Source organism: Notolepis coatsorum (genome assembly GCF_963971535.1).
Source record: "Notolepis coatsorum genome assembly, chromosome: 4".
NCBI lineage: Eukaryota > Metazoa > Chordata > Actinopteri > Aulopiformes > Paralepididae > Notolepis > Notolepis coatsorum.
In genome coordinates, this window is record NC_140168.1 from 31,006,792 (window position 1) to 31,022,808 (window position 16,017).

General features: G+C 46.0%; 1 protein-coding gene across 1 annotated transcript in view; it reads left to right on the top strand.

Annotated features, from left to right (window-relative positions):
* Positions 1–16,017, top strand: part of fndc5b (fibronectin type III domain containing 5b) — a gene marked incomplete at both ends in the record, with an annotated part of 47,746 nt that overhangs the window by 8,190 nt on the left and 23,539 nt on the right. Inside the window, one exon of the mRNA XM_084311896.1 lies at positions 1,624–1,822. Within this exon, the coding sequence (XP_084168022.1) occupies positions 1,624–1,822 (199 nt within the window). The remainder of the gene's footprint in view (positions 1–1,623; positions 1,823–16,017) is intronic.

The following is a 16,017-nucleotide window of genomic DNA, read 5'->3' on the forward strand; positions in this document are numbered from 1 at the left end:
ATGGTCAAAAAAGCGGGCTCCAGGGAGTAAAGATGGAAAAACAGCGTGGCAGTCAAAGAGTTAAGCACATGAACCTCAATGGAAAAAGTTGATTGTCCGCACTCACTAAGATATATTGAATTTCAAGACTATTTAAATTTGCACTAGACAGTTTTGGGAGAGAAATGTGAAAAAAATTATATATAATCTAAGGTTTCTCTCCTACACGTCGCCTGTGGTGCTTTTTTCCTATTGCTAGGTTTTTAGTGAGTTTTTCCTTACCTTCGTTGGTGGATTTTGTTCTTGATTTATTGTGATGTTTCTTCTTGACTTGTTTAAAGAAGACTTCTACAGCCCATGGGGACATTACCTTGTGATTTCGGGCTTTACAAAATTATTTTATTTTATTTTATTTGACTAAACTGTCCTGAAAGTGGGTCCCTGGAACACTGTCTGAAAGAGAGCTACTGGAAAGCTGTATGTATACAGTAACTGTGACTTACAATTTAGTTTACAAAATAATTTAAATAAAAGTGCAATGGTGCCTTGAAATGATTTTGTTTAGATTCATGATGACATATAATGATTCTAAGAATTATAATGTAAACTAATTACAGGGTCTGCACATGTAAACAAATCGCCCTCCCCTGAAACACGTCGGTGCACATTTGGTGAACAGGGTCAGTCAAGTCAGTCAGTCAAAAAACAAATGCATTTCAGCACTTAGTCATCAGTCTGTCAAATGGAAACACAGGGACACACTGACGCAGGCTAAGTGCTGAGAAATGCCTTAATGTTTTGACTGCCGCTGTGCAAGTAGAAAGCCTCGAAGTATATGTTTGTGAGGCGCGGACAACTAAGTTGTTCTCTGAGATATCCCTGAGTCTGCACCTCTTTCTGGTGTTTTGGAGTTGGGTGCCTGAACCTTTGTTCACCTCAATGGAAATAACCAAGCACTTTTTCCTTAATCCCTAGTATACAGTAGCTGCGTTTTAGATGTGAAGCACCTTTATGGCCGGCGATGTCACTAACTAACTCACTCGTTCGTTCATCAGTCACTCACACTTAGCCGCTCTGCCCCCTAGTGGCGTCCCGCGATCATTAGGTTGTCATAGTAACGTTAGTACAACTGCAAGACAGCGCCGTGAGTCCTGTTTACTTTTAGTAGCTCACAAGGTGTAGCATAGCGATGCTGCTAATCGCTTCATGTCGTTTCAGTCTTTGTTTTTGTGTAAATGATTGTTCTTATGAGAGAATCGCCTCTTCGCCGTCTGGTTCAGCTCCACGGACAGCGCCGAGACACAGCTCGTTACTGCCATTCTGAGCCATGTTTAAACTGTAGCTACGTTAGCTAAGCATTTACGTAGGTTACTGACATTCTGAACCGTGTTTCACTATTGGCTATTTAGTGATTTGGAGGAGAGAGAGAGAGAAAGGGCTGAGCCTCTCGCTCGCCCCTAGGCCATGTATGACTTCAATCTATATGAGAATGATTCACATCTATGACTATCTATCCTTGTTTATATTATTTTCTTCTTTTTTTCTTTTTTAAAGGACACAGGCAATGGGGGTACTCCTTTATCGGAATTATACTGTCTCCCTATATTAACCCGAACTCCTCCCCTTCTCTTTGATTGGCTACAGAAGAAGGATGTGCGCATGCTGAGGTTCATCCAGGAAGTGAACACGACCACGCGCTCCTGTGTGCTGTGGGATCTGGACGAGGACACAGAGTACATAGTCCACGTTCAGAGTATCAGTATGGGGGGCAGCGGCCCTCCCAGTGACCCCATCCTCTTCAGGACGCCCAAGGAGTCCGAGAAACTGGCGTCCATGGGCCCTGGTGAGTGTCAGCCCACACAATACTGCATGTAGAAGTTTACTTAAGAGACACCCACATAGACAGACATGATACACACAGGCTCTATTAGATGCACACACAGACACCTTCATATACACACACACACACACAACACACCTACTCGCTCACACACACCTACTCGCTCACCCACTCACTCATAAACGGTTTGAAAACACCTGCATTTAAATGCTCACAGTTACACACAAAAACAGCAACACATGGTCACTCACAAAACCGGGAACAAAACACGGGAACACGCACGCACGCACACACACGCGCGCGCGCGCGCACACACACACACACACACACACACACACACACACACACACACACACACACACACACACACACACACACACACACACACACATATACACACACACATATCAGGGCTCTACGCTAACCTTTTTCACTAGGGGCACAGGTGCTCCTAAATGAAAAAATTTAGGAGCACACAAAGAAATTTAGGAGCACCCAAAAATATTTAGGAGCACAGTGAAAATATGTCAAGTAACAGATTTTTTTATTTTTTTCAAAAATAAATGTATATTTGTACTGTGCGTGCATGTGCAAACGGGACACATCTGTGCAATAGCACATACCACCAAAGTCACTGGCCCACTGTGTGCGTGTGTGTGTATCATCTGCGTGTGCAAACGGGAATGGGACAGACATTTGAACTATTAATTAAGTGATTAATGCCTACTATGGCAAAGTTGTAGCCAACAACTAGGCCTAATAAGAAAGGCAGTGATATTGAACAAAAAGGAGACACTGGCTTTACAACCAGGGCCATCAGTAGAGGGGGGAGCTAGTGTTGCTCTTTTAGAAAAATAATCCTTTCAGGGTTGCCTATTGAAATACTGTACACCTCCAGTACAGTAGTTTGCGTGTCAGGTAGACCATTGATTAGACCATTGATTGACAGTCGATTCTGCCAATTACGACGTCACACCGTTGCACTCTGGCCGTCCGGCGATGCAGCTAGACCCTATTGCCACACCGCTTGCACTCTGGCCGTCCGGCGCTACAGCTGGACCCATTGCCCACCTCTGCGGTTGATAACGCTAGCCAAGTTAGCTGTACACACATACACAGTGGGCCAGTTGTAGGGGTGTAACAATGCATCGCAATGCATCGATCCTACTTTGCAATATTTACAAAACATGACATTGTTTTCGAACTCTAGCCATGGGGAAATGTTTAGCCAATTCACGTTAAATTTGTATGTCTTCCCTCCGGCTCCAGTGGGTGTAGCTTCGCTAGCTACAGTGGCTACATTGGGTGCTACAGTGGGTGTAGCCTCGCTAGCTTGGCCAACTTCGCTAGCATGCTGGCTAGCGTCAGTATCTTGGTTAACGTTAACGTTAACCATCACCTCTGTAACATGAGCTGCCTCGCCTGACTTCTCATTCTCCGGTATCTTTCGCGCAAAATAAAAATGAATGGGCTTCGACATGGCTGTATTATTGTTTGACTCAGACAGTGACGCAGCCGCTGATCATTACTTTCGGTTTCCAGTCGCGTGACCACAGGAAACTACTGTGATTGGAACGTTTATGCGGCTGTGAACTGTGGGACTTGTAGTTTTTTAACGATTCTCGCAGCGGAGAAAAAAAAGGACGAATGAGAGGCTGTACTCTGCACTCGCTGGCCCCACTCGCACGCCGTGCGAGTACTTGATTTTGCATGTTCGCACGCACATATTTTTAGGGGCATATGCGAGCAATATGGTTGCACTGTAGAGCCCTGCATATACACACACATTCACAGTGGGAGTCTTATCAGGACAGAGAGCAGGCTATTGAAACACAGTGATTGCTAGTGCCCCCCCCCCCCCCCCCCCCCCCCACGCACACACACACACACACATGCAGATGCACACACATGCACATGCACACATGCCACATCCAAACAGTGTAACTCCCATTTTGCAAACGCACGAGAGATCTTATCAGGAGAGATGTGTAGCACTTCCAACTTTATCATCCCCTCAGTGACACATAACAGTATTGTGCCAAGAGCTGAGAGAGAGAGAGAGAGAGAGAGAGAGAGAGAGAGAGAGAGAGAGAGAGAGAGAGAGAGAGAGAGAGAGAGAGAGAGAGGGGGGGGAGAGAGAGAGAGAGAGAGATATGAAATACCAAATACATACTGTATACGAGCGTTCAGGAGAGTCTTATGATGTCCCCAAGGTTTGTTGGAGTGCTTCTTGTGTGTGTGTGTGTGTGTGTGTGTGTGTGTCTTGTTTGCCTCGACTCTGATAAAAATGATGTTCTGTTTTGTGCGTGTGTGTGTGTGTGTGTGTGTGTGTGTGTGTGTGTGTGTGTGTGTGTGTGTGTGTGTGTGTGTGTGTGTGTGTGTGTGTGTGTGTGTGTGTGTGTGTGTGTGTGTGTGTGTGTGTGTGTGTGTGTGTGTGTGTGTGTGTGTGTGTGTGTGTGTGTGTGCGCGTGCCTGTACTGGATATGTGTGTGGCTGGTGTGTGTGTGTGTGTGTGTGTGTGTGTGTGTGTGTGTGTGTGTGTGTGTGTGTGTGTGTTCAGAGGAGTATTCATTAGTAGCCAATGAGCCATAATTAAATCTCCCAGTCATTACTGCTCTCCTCCTAACCGGGTATTAATCAGCTCAACACCATTACCATCTGTTGGACATGGCCATGGGTGTCATGCAACACACGTCAGCACTGACCCCTTCTCTACTAGGTATAGCCTCTCCTTGTTCTGTCTGTCTGTCTGTCTGTCTGTCTGTCTGTCTGTCTGTCTGTCTGTCTGTCTGTCTGTCTGTCTGTCTGTCTGTCTGTCTGTCTGTCTGTCTGTCTGTCTGTCTGTCTGTCTGTCTGTCTGTCTGTCTGTCTATCTCTCTGTCCGTCTCTATCTTTGTCTGTATCTCTGTATCTCTGTCACATGTCTGTATATCTGTCTGTCCATATTTCTGTCATATGGCTGTCTGTCTATCTGTCTGTCTCTATCTCTCTCGAAGTCCGTAACCTGGGCGTCACCCTTGACTCCACACTTTCATTTCACTCCCACATCAAATCTGTCACCAAGTCTGCCTTCTACCACCTCAGGAACATCTCCCGTCTCCGACCCTCACTCTCAGACTCTGTGGCGGAGACCCTGATCCACTCATTTGTCACCTCCCGGTTGGACTATTGTAATGGAGTCCTGTTCGGGGTACCCAGCAAAGCCCTGGACAGGCTCCAGTATGTCCAGAACTCAGCTGCCAGGGTTCTCACTCACACCAAGCCCTGGCAGCACATCACCCCCACCCTCATCCATCTCCACTGGCTTCCAGTCAGGTTCCGCATCACCTTCAAACTCCTGCTCCTCACCTACAAATCCCTCCATGCCCTCGCCCCCCGGTACCTGTCTGATCTCCTCCACCAGTACACTCCATCCCGGAACCTACGATCCTCTGATCTAGGTCTCCTCTCCATCCCTCGCACCAGGTTACGGACTTTTGGGGACAGAGCCTTCAGCGTGGCGTCCCCTACCCTCTGGAACTCTCTCCCCCCCGAAATCCGCAACGCCCCAACCCTGGACACCTTCAAATCCGCTCTAAAAACACACCTCTTCACCAAGGCTTTCCCCATCAGTTAGTTTTAGATTAAATTAGGTCCATTATCCCCTACTTTCCCTCATCCCCTCTTCCCCCTCCCCCCCTACTTTCCTTGCCCTATTTTTTGTCCTGATTGTAAAGCGACCTTGGGTTCTATGAAAGGCGCTATATAAATTTGATTTATTATTATTATTATTATTATTATCTCTGTCTGTATCTCTCTCTGTCTGTCCATATTTCTGTTTGTCTGTCTGTCAGTCTGTCCATACATGTATGTGTGTCTGTCTGTCCATATGTGTGTCTGCCTGCCTCTCTGTCTCTCTGTTTATATGTCTGTTACCATAGCTACCTAACTCACTGAACTCAGTGGTCCAAATGTAAACAGAGCCCAATATAGTAATGTTTTCATTAATAATAATAATAATAATAATAATAATAATAATAATAATAATAATAATAATAATAATAATAATAATAATAATAATAATAATAATAATAATAATAATAATAATAATAATAATAATAATAATAATAATAATAATAATAATAATAATAATAATAATAATAATAATAATAATAATAATAATAATAATAATAATAATAATAATAATAATAATAATAATAATAATAATAATAATAATAATAATAATAATAATAATAATAATAATAATAATAATAATAATAATAATAATAATAATAATAATAATAATAATAAACTATATTTGTATAGCCCCTTTCAGACAAGAATTGCAGCCCAAAGTGCTTCACAGCAGTAAAATAAAGGGAAATGCCACCCATTTTAAGAATCCCCATATGTTGGTTAGACTAGAAGTCTTTATTTGTCATGCAGTTTAACACACACACGCGAGATGGGCGACCCACAGGAACACACACACACATGCACTGAGTCGCCGATGAAATGTCTCTCTGCACTTTTTCCCATCCCGTTGTCCTTCCCCCCATGGGCAGCCGGGAGCAGATAGGGCGTCAACGTGAGCCGCACCCCGGGGACCAATCCAAGTGCTCCTGTCCGTCTTCGTCAAGGACGCCACAGCGTTAGCGATCTGTTGTGCATGTTTTTCCATTGGGTTTATCTTATCGGGGGGGAAACCCTTGCGAGCACGGGGAGAACATGCAAACTCCACACAGAAAGGCCTGGGAGATACCCCAACTGAGTACCTGGCATCATGGAAACCTGGTCCCCAAGCGGGAATCGAACCCTGGACCTTCTTGCTATGAGGCGACAGTGTTAACCACTACACCACCGTTCTTCCTGCGCCCCTGGCCATTTCATTTAGTCTTTATGATCAAGCAGCATTCCCTCATAAAGCTAGACACCAAAGAGAGAACCCTCCTATTGGTGATGTAACTGGGATGTAAAAATCTGGGGCTACTCCATAGTTAATCAATGGGGCTGTGACTTTACGAGGTCATGATGTTTATGTGAGCTCTTACACCCCCATGACCAGCCAGGTTAGGTTTATATTTATTATATTTATAGCATAGCTAGAAGGTGTGAACTCGGATTAAAACCTAATTTGTATAGAGCTCACACAAACATTTTATCAGCTCATAAAGTCTAAGCCCCATTTATTGTCCATGGAGCAACCCCCGATTTTACTGGACATCCCAGTTTACACCGCCGATTGGATGGTTCTCTGATTTACAGCTTTAGGAGAGAATGGTGCATGTTCACAAATACTGACTGAACTGTCCTGAGGCACAGGACAAAATGTGACTTCCTAAGATTGGTGGCATCCCCCTTTAAGTGTATTTGCTGTACTTTAAAAAGAGTTAGGGTTGAATCTGTTTCTGTCTACTGGTGATATCTAGAAGGATCTCGGCATTGACCCGAATCCAGCCCCAGTCATTCCTCTCAGTGTCTGTAGAAATGACCTGACACGCTAATGTCCTTGGTGACCAGTGAGAATGTATATACAGGGGCCTGTATAGTCCCAGGCCCCTCATGAGACCTCCTCTCTCAGCAGCCAGCCAGCAGACCCAGGCCCCCTCATGAGGCCTCCTCCCTCAGCAGCGTATAGTCCCAGGCCCCCTCATGAGGCCTCCTCCCTCAGCAGCGTATAGTCCCAGGCCCCCTCATGAGGCCTCCTCCCTCAGCAGTGTATAGTCCCAGGCCCCCTCATGAGGCCTCCTCCCTCAGCAGCGTATAGTCCCAGGCCCCCTCATGAGGCCTCCTCCCTCAGCAACGTATAGTCCCAGGCCCCCTCATGAGGCCTCCTCCCTCAGCAGCGTATAGTCCCAGGCCCCCTCATGAGGCCTCCTCCCTCAGCAGCGTATAGTCCCAGGCCCCCTCATGAGGCCTCCTCCCTCAGCAGCGTATAGTCCCAGGCCCCCTCATGAGGCCTCCTCCCTCAGCAGCGTATAGTCCCAGGCCCCCTCATGAGGCCTCCTCTCTCAGCAGCGTATAGTCCCAGGCCCCCTCATGAGGCCTCCTCCCTCAGCAGCGTATAGTCCCAGGCCCCCTCATGAGGCCTGCTCTCTCAGCAGCGTATAGTCCCAGGCCCCCTCATGAGGCCTGCTCCCTCAGCAGCGTATAGTCCCAGGCCCCCTCATGAGGCCTGCTCTCTCAGCAGCGTATAGTCCCAGGCCCCCTCATGAGGCCTGCTCCCTCAGCAGCGTATAGTCCCAGGCCCCCTCATGAGGCCTGCTCCCTCAGCAGCGTATAGTCCCAGGCCCCCTCATGAGGCCTGCTCTCTCAGCAGCGTATAGTCCCAGGCCCCCTCATGAGGCCTGCTCCCTCAGCAGCGTATAGTCCCAGGCCCCCTCATGAGGCCTGCTCTCTCAGCAGCGTATAGTCCCAGGCCCCCTCATGAGGCCTGCTCCCTCAGCAGCGTATAGTCCCAGGCCCCCTCATGAGGCCCCCTCTCTCAGCAGCGTATAGTCCCAGGCCACAGTTTCTTCCCCCTCTGTACTACATTCTGTTGTGGAAGGACAGCTCATTCACTGAGAGACTTACACTGCATCAGGGTAAGACATTTTAAGTAATTTAGTAATATCTTTAAACTGAGACTTGATTGCTGACTTGACCAGCTGACTTGATTAAGGGGCGTGTTTAAAGCGGCCATTTTGTTTCCTTAAAGTGACCCATTAAAAGCTGCTTCCTGCTTAAAGACAGCACTTGTGTACTGAGTGTGATCTCAGAGCCCTGTCACTGCTTAAAAGCAGAACCTCAGCCTCTCCTGGAATCACTCTGTACTACATTCTGTTGTGGAAGGACAGCTCATTCACTGAGAGACTTACACTGCATCAGGGTAAGACATTTTAAGTAATTTAGTAATATCTTTAAACTGAGACTTGATTGCTGACTTGACCAGCTGACTTGATTAAGACATTTTAAGTAATTTAGTAATATCTTTAAACTGAGACTTGATTGCTGACTTGACCAGCTGACTTGATTAAGGGGCCACAGAGACAGCCCTCATTGCGGTCACAGAGGCACTTCACTTAGCAAAAGCGAAAGGCCTCTCCTCTGTCCTGATTCTCCTAGATCTATCTGCAGCCTTCGACACAGTCAACCACCAGATCCTCCTCGCGGCCCTCGCAGGAATGGGAGTGGCTGGCTCTGCGCTGACATGGTTGTCATCATACCTCAATGACCGCTCCTACCAAGTGTCATGGAGAGGGACCCTGTCGGCCACCCGCCCCCTGCGGACGGGTGTCCCCCAGGGCTCGGTTTTAGGACCCCTTCTCTTCTCCCTCTACACTAAATCACTGGGTAACATTATCACGTCTCATGGCTTCTCCTACCACTGTTATGCCGACGATACTCAACTCTTCCTCTCCTTCCCTCCCTCAGATATCCACGTCTCTGAGCGGATCTCGGCCTGTCTGTCCGACATCTCCGCCTGGATGACGACCAACCACCTCAAACTGAACCTAAGCAAAACAGAATTGCTCCACCTGCCGGCCAAATCCTCCCCCCTGACCGACCTTTCCATCACAGTCGAGAATGCAGCTGTGACCGCGTCCCCGACCGCCAAGAACCTTGGTGTTGTCCTCGACGACCAGTTGAACTTCTCTGCTCACATCGCAGCGACAACCAGAACCTGCCGATTCCTCCTGAGCAACGTCAGAAGGATCCGCCCCTTCCTGACAAAAGAAGCCACCCAACTCCTCGTCCAATCAACAGTCATCTCCCGCCTCGACTACTGCAACGCACTGCTCGCTGGCCTCCCGGCCACTGCCACTAAGCCTCTTCAACTCATTCAGAATGCAGCGGCCCGCCTGATCTCAAACCTACCGAAGTCGGCCCATGTCACCCCACTTCTTAGGGACCTGCACTGGCTCCCCATTGCTGCACGAATCCGCTTCAAGGCCCTTGACCTAGCATACCGTGCGGCAAAGGGAACTGCTCCCGCCTACCTCCGGTCAATGGTCTCTAACTACACACCCTCAAGACCCCTACGCTCTGCATCTTCTGGCCGCCTCAGACCTACTCCTATCCAAGCTCCGGGAGGGTCATCAAAGAGAAGTCGCCTATTCTCAGTCCTTGCCCCACAATGGTGGAATGAACTACCCACCCCAGTTAGGACAGCCGAAACACGTCCAATCTTTCGCCGTCGACTAAAGACTCACTTCTTCAACCATTATCTGAATTAAAAAAAAATAAAAAAAAAAATCTAACCCTAACTAACCATACTGTCATGCACTTGTCCTAATAAACTAACCTACACTGTAGCACTCAACACTTTGATGAACATTGTTACTCAGCTGATAGAGTTGTGCTCTTCCTGATGGCTTGTCGTACAGAACTTGTAAGTCGCTTTGGATAAAAGCGTCAGCTAAATGACTAAATGTAAATGTAAATGTAAAAATGTATATACTCTCTTTCTTAGACTCTTTTTGTATCACAAACAGTACTGTATTTGTAGATCAGGTATGTCATAAATGTCTAGATGTAGCAGTACTGTCTATCTGTATGTCGTGTATGTCATATTATGTTATGATGAATAGAAAATGGGGGACCCTGATGTAAACAAGACGAAAGTCTTTCTCTGGTCTGCATCCCCTTAACAATTGTGTGTATTGAGCCGTACTGTATTGTACCCATTCTGCAATCAATCAATCATTCAAACCAGGCCCCCTCAAGAGGCCTCCTCCCTCAGCAGCGTATAGTCCCAGGCCCCCTCATGATACCTCCTCTCTCAGCAGCCAGCCAGCAGACCCAGGCTTCCCTCAGCAGTATAGTCCCAGACTTGAGCACCATTCTAAATCCAATCTCATGTCACCCTCCTTGTCTCTGGAAGTCTCAATGAATGGGCTCAAGATAGCATCAGTATTACAGAGGGAGGTCCTTTGGTTAGTAATTATTACCTCAGGAGCCGATAAATCTCATCCCCAGCTGCCCCGGGACACGTCTGAAATTAACCGCTGTTTTTCAAGGATCCCAGATGTCGTGGTCATTTTATGGTCACCTGATGTTTCAGTCAATTAGAGACTTGGCACCTCGATTGTACCTGGCACCTCGATTACAAGGGCCATACAGTATATAAGGATGAGGCAGTTTTATGTTGCACGTGTGTGACGTTTGTGCTGTTGTGCGCGAGCGATAATGGTGCGCAGTGTTAATCATTTTAAAAGGGAACCGGCGTCATGTGACACTTACCAGTGCACGCGGGCATGTCCCTGGATTACCACGCTCCCCATGTCAATTGTCTTATTGTCCAGTTTCACAGGACGTGATGCTAAACTGTCTTTTGTGCCAATAGGTGGTGAGCATTTACACGAGACACACCTCGTTGTTGAGAGTGGCAGAGGTGGGGGTTCTCAAACGCATGTGGGAGGTGTATCTTGTCCTGGGTTAGGTCAAATCTCAGGACAATCGGGCGCGAGACACATCATCGGCAGTGTTTCCTTGTATCATTGAGTGTTTCAGCCAGTGTTGTAGTCGAGTCACTAAATCTCGAGTCTGAGTCGAGTCCCCATTACAATACAATACTGGTACACAAAATGTACAGCCATCACTAGGCTTGGGCGGTATAATTATTTTCATACCTTCATAGCTAGCTAAGTTAGGGTGACCATATTTTGATTTCCAAAAAAGAGGACATGCTGGCCCCAGCCTCGAGATAATTAATGATACTTTGCACAATCGAAGCGGGCATGGCCACCTTCATTTCACTATATGTCTTGTGTATGTATGTGATGAATAAACCTCTTGAATCTTGAATCTCTTCTCAGAGTTTACTCAAAGATGCCTTATTGTTTTAACTTCTTAACATGCACCCAGAAAAGTGGCAATTTGTATTACTTGAACTTGAGGACTGCATACTTTTTTTGCAAAGCTTATCTTACTTTATGCTTATAGCTAGGGAGGTGTAGTGGTTATGTCGTTGTTGTTTCCGACTGGTCCACCTCGCTTGAAATTGCACTGTACATTTTCCAATGGACACATTTGTAAATCATCTCGTTTAAAACAAATAAAGCATGAACATTGGCATTCATCCACAATCTATAGCTCAATATGAAACAATTAACAATTAATCGTAAAATAATTACGTTGAATTTTATTTCAAACAAAAAAGCTTAAACAATAATGTTAGTGATAGAAGGGAACACATTTTGTGCAAAAATGGAAAGCTTGCCAATGTTCATGAGGCAGAATTATTACAATAGCCGATAATACATTTTCCCAATGATAAATCCCTAAACGGGTGGATAGGTCTGAGCTTGAGTTGAACTTGAACTTGTGTACTCATGTTTTTGTGTAGTAGTTGCAATATTCCAAAATAATATATATATATATATATATATTTTTTTTTGTATAAGCTGGAAAACACAGCAAATCCATAGCCTGAAGTCTTATGTAGTACAGTACAGGTCCAAATTTGATAAAAATCAGTTCAGAAATGAGTCTTCTAGTGATATCTGGGTAAACCGTGTGCCAAGAAAAAAGCTCTCCATCTCTCCATTTCCTGATCCAAGTACATTTATTCGGAATTTGTATCACTTAATCCTGTCTTTGTTTGTCAATTTTCACCTACAGTAGATCCCTGATTCGCACACCCCAACGTGGGATAGGCCTATCACTGGAAAGCTATACACTCATTGTTGACTACAAATTACAACGCTGACCAATAATTTTCGCAATCGGCGGATGATTGACTTCTCGAGCCTCGGGAGTCCGGGGTGATAATCTGGCATAAAAAGATGCTCGCCTCCCCTGACATATCGGCATGTAACTCGAGAACTGATGAACGGATTTTGTCGAGTGAGATGGCATTAGAACGGCAACAAATAGCTCTTTAATTCGTTAATTTATATGTTCGGCGAGAAATGCAGCCCGAGCCTTCAGACGCTCGCAAAATGCAGTGAAACTTAAAAACCCGGACATTTTCATGAATTTATAAACCCCCCCCAGACACCCTGGACAGGGCGTGAAAAGAGGACATGTCCGGGCAAAAGTGGACGTTTGGTCACCCTAGCTAAGTTAACAATATACTCGTTATCACCATACATAAAGATTTTCCGGGAGTAAATACTTGATATCTTAATCATAACCATAGTTGCAAGATGGGGCGGCTACGTGGCGCAGTGGGCAAGGCGCTCGCAACGAATGCTGGAGACTAGGCATCCTGTTCGAGCCCCGCTCTCCACATTGCTTTCAGTTTAGCTGGTCGTCCACAGTAATACACATTGGCCGTATTACGGGGAGGGAAACTGAAGGGTGGGGATCGGGCGTTGTGGACAGCGACTCCTACAGGTCGGTTGGTGCGCCTGCGCAGTGGAATCAAGAAGCGACGGGGGCGTGGCCCCTCCAAAGCCCAGACCCCCGATGCTGAAAGATCGAGCCGTGCAGGTGAAAAGATGCGACGGCTGTTACCTCGAGTATTGGAGGGGACTCGTGCTATGTATGACTTAGTCCACATTGCAGCCGGCTTGTGGGAGGCAAGAAACAACGTTCGAAGACAGGGGAGGGTTGAATTGGATGATATGAAAATTGGGATGGGAAGAAAATAGAAAAATGGGAGAAAAAGTGGATAAAAAAAAAACCATAGTTGCAAGATGTTGGAATGAAAAGGTCTTGTTATCTTGCATTGTTTCTACATAAGCAAGCACACGTTAAGTTACATCCTCCGCAACATAACTGTGGTATCTTAAGAATCTCAAGACGCTTATATTGAAACGATTTGACATTAGGGCCGTTCTTTCAACCTAAACGTGCACTTTCTTCAACCTCAAACCTAAATTCCTTAGCGACACGTGTTACCAACATAAACAAACTGCACACTGTGCACAGTGTCATGTACAAAGGTCTGATGACCATATAAAATATAGCTGGAGTGGGCTGTACGTGAAACCAGCCCGTCCAGTGAGTGCTTTAAGCACAGGTCCCAGCAGGCAAGAAACAATACAAAGCGTTTTCCAAAGGTAAATGATATTTATTATATAAATAGAAGGAAAGGAATTAAACCCACAACAAATAGACAAACAGGGAAAAAGGTAAGGGGAGAACAAACAAGATAATTATAATAAAACAAACACAAGTGCTGGCAGTGTCACAGGACACCAGCCAAAGGTATATATATATAATTCCACACAGAGTGGTAAGATGTCTAAGACGGGCCGCACATAATTAATAGTCCACACATAGTGGAAAATACAAAGGCCAACATGCCACGCAAAATGGTAAAGAAGACAGAAGTATTACTCCACACAGTGGCAATAAGCACAGAGGCCAACAATAGAATACTCACTTTAACAGTGGGGAAAAAGGCACAGAGGCCCACAATATATATATACCAACACAATGGCTAATCCACACACAAAGTGGAAAACACAGGCAACCTCCAACACAGTGGTCACTGGCAAGTGACACAATGAGGCGCCAGGATGTGTGTGTGCTTGTCAGGTTTTATCCACCCGCCCCTCGAGGTGATTGCCGTCAGCTGCCACTCATCAGGCAATCAGCACTCTTCAGTGTAGGGACGGGCGGCACCTGACAAAGAAAGAAATGGACAGGCATTAGTACCATGACACACACACATACCAAGCATAACCCATATTACATACAAAACATAACCTATACTAACCTGATGTTCACATGGTGTCACAAATACAGTAATAATGATAATGACCAACCCACGTACGTCACAACAGCGTGCACATACGAGACACACAGATATGAAACAACATACGGAACAAATAACGTATAACGGAGGCTGAAATGAGACCAACGTGACTCACAAACTCACGACAGTAGCCTACACATACAGACGCACAAAATTTAATCTGCATTGATTAACTGATAATCAAAACCCAGCTGAAGCCGTTACCTCCCACCTCTTGCAGAGACAAGTCGCATTTCTTTCCTCTCTCCCAAGGCCTTCAAGGCCGTTCCTACCGCCGCCTCTACTGCTCCATGGAGCCCGACGCTGCTATGCCCTGCTTCGTGCCGGTGGCCGGACTATACTCAAATCAACTCTAAATGGATCTAATCAGTGGATTGCATATTTTCTTCAAGAAGCAGAATAAGGCTAACCCTCTCTGCCTATTGGGACATCATAATCGGGTTACCAACTTGAAGACGTGGTCATTTTTGGATTATCGAAGCTTTTGGACTGCAATAAGAAGATTTTGGATCTGTTTACCGCGCACAGGATCTACCAAAATGAACTGATAAGACACTTGGACACTTGGACTAATAATGCATTCAGTCATTTGGACGGAGTTGTTAAAACTCACTCCACTCAAATCAATAGAGTTATATTCCACTCTATTCAAATCAAATTTAAAGGGACGTGGCTGGGATAAATTGTGCCAGTCAGTCAGTCAAAACAAATTCCTGGACCAAGGTCGAACCGAGAGCTCTGGAGTCGAAGGCCCTCTGGGAGATAAGAGTGGCGAGCGGCTTCCCACACCCCCAATCCCTAGTCCCACCCCCCCCCCCCCCCCTTCCTCTGCATTGGCGCTGCACTGTCGGCTGCCTCGTGTGAGGGAGACCTCCCCCACCCAGGACTTGGCTTGTGCACTCCCCCCCACCTCCCCCCCCCCTCCCACTCCCCCCCCCCCCCCCCTACAGCCCTGTAACAACCCCAACCCACTCCCCCCTCCTTCCGTAAATGGCGCTGCCTATGACGGCTGCCAGTCTGTTTGCGGTGGTGAATATGCATATGTTTGTCTCAAGGCTCTGTACCATTATTACTATCTAAAATGTAATAATTGTGGAATATTACTGTAATGAGCTGTATGTGTATGATCCAAGCGTCCTATGATCCTCATAGGAGCATAACAGAAAAAAGCATTCCATGTGAAGGTATTCTGTATCTTTGCATGTCAACTAATAAAGAAACTTGAAACTTGAACTTGAAAAAATTGAAACCCCTGTAGCGAATCACCGAAGCCAATACGCACACACAATCAGTCGAACTGGAACGGGTTACCAACAACCATACACTCCCGGCATTCATAACACGGACAATTATCCATACGAACGTCCCGTGTTCTAAGAAAAGATATTGAAGAAAAAACTATCGAATGAGATCTTGCTAGCGAAAATAATTTGTTCAACTCTTTCAGAATAAGTAGATAAAAACAAGCCCAAAGAGTATCTAATTGATACGAATTAATAGATACTTATGAGGATATCTGTACTGTATGTGC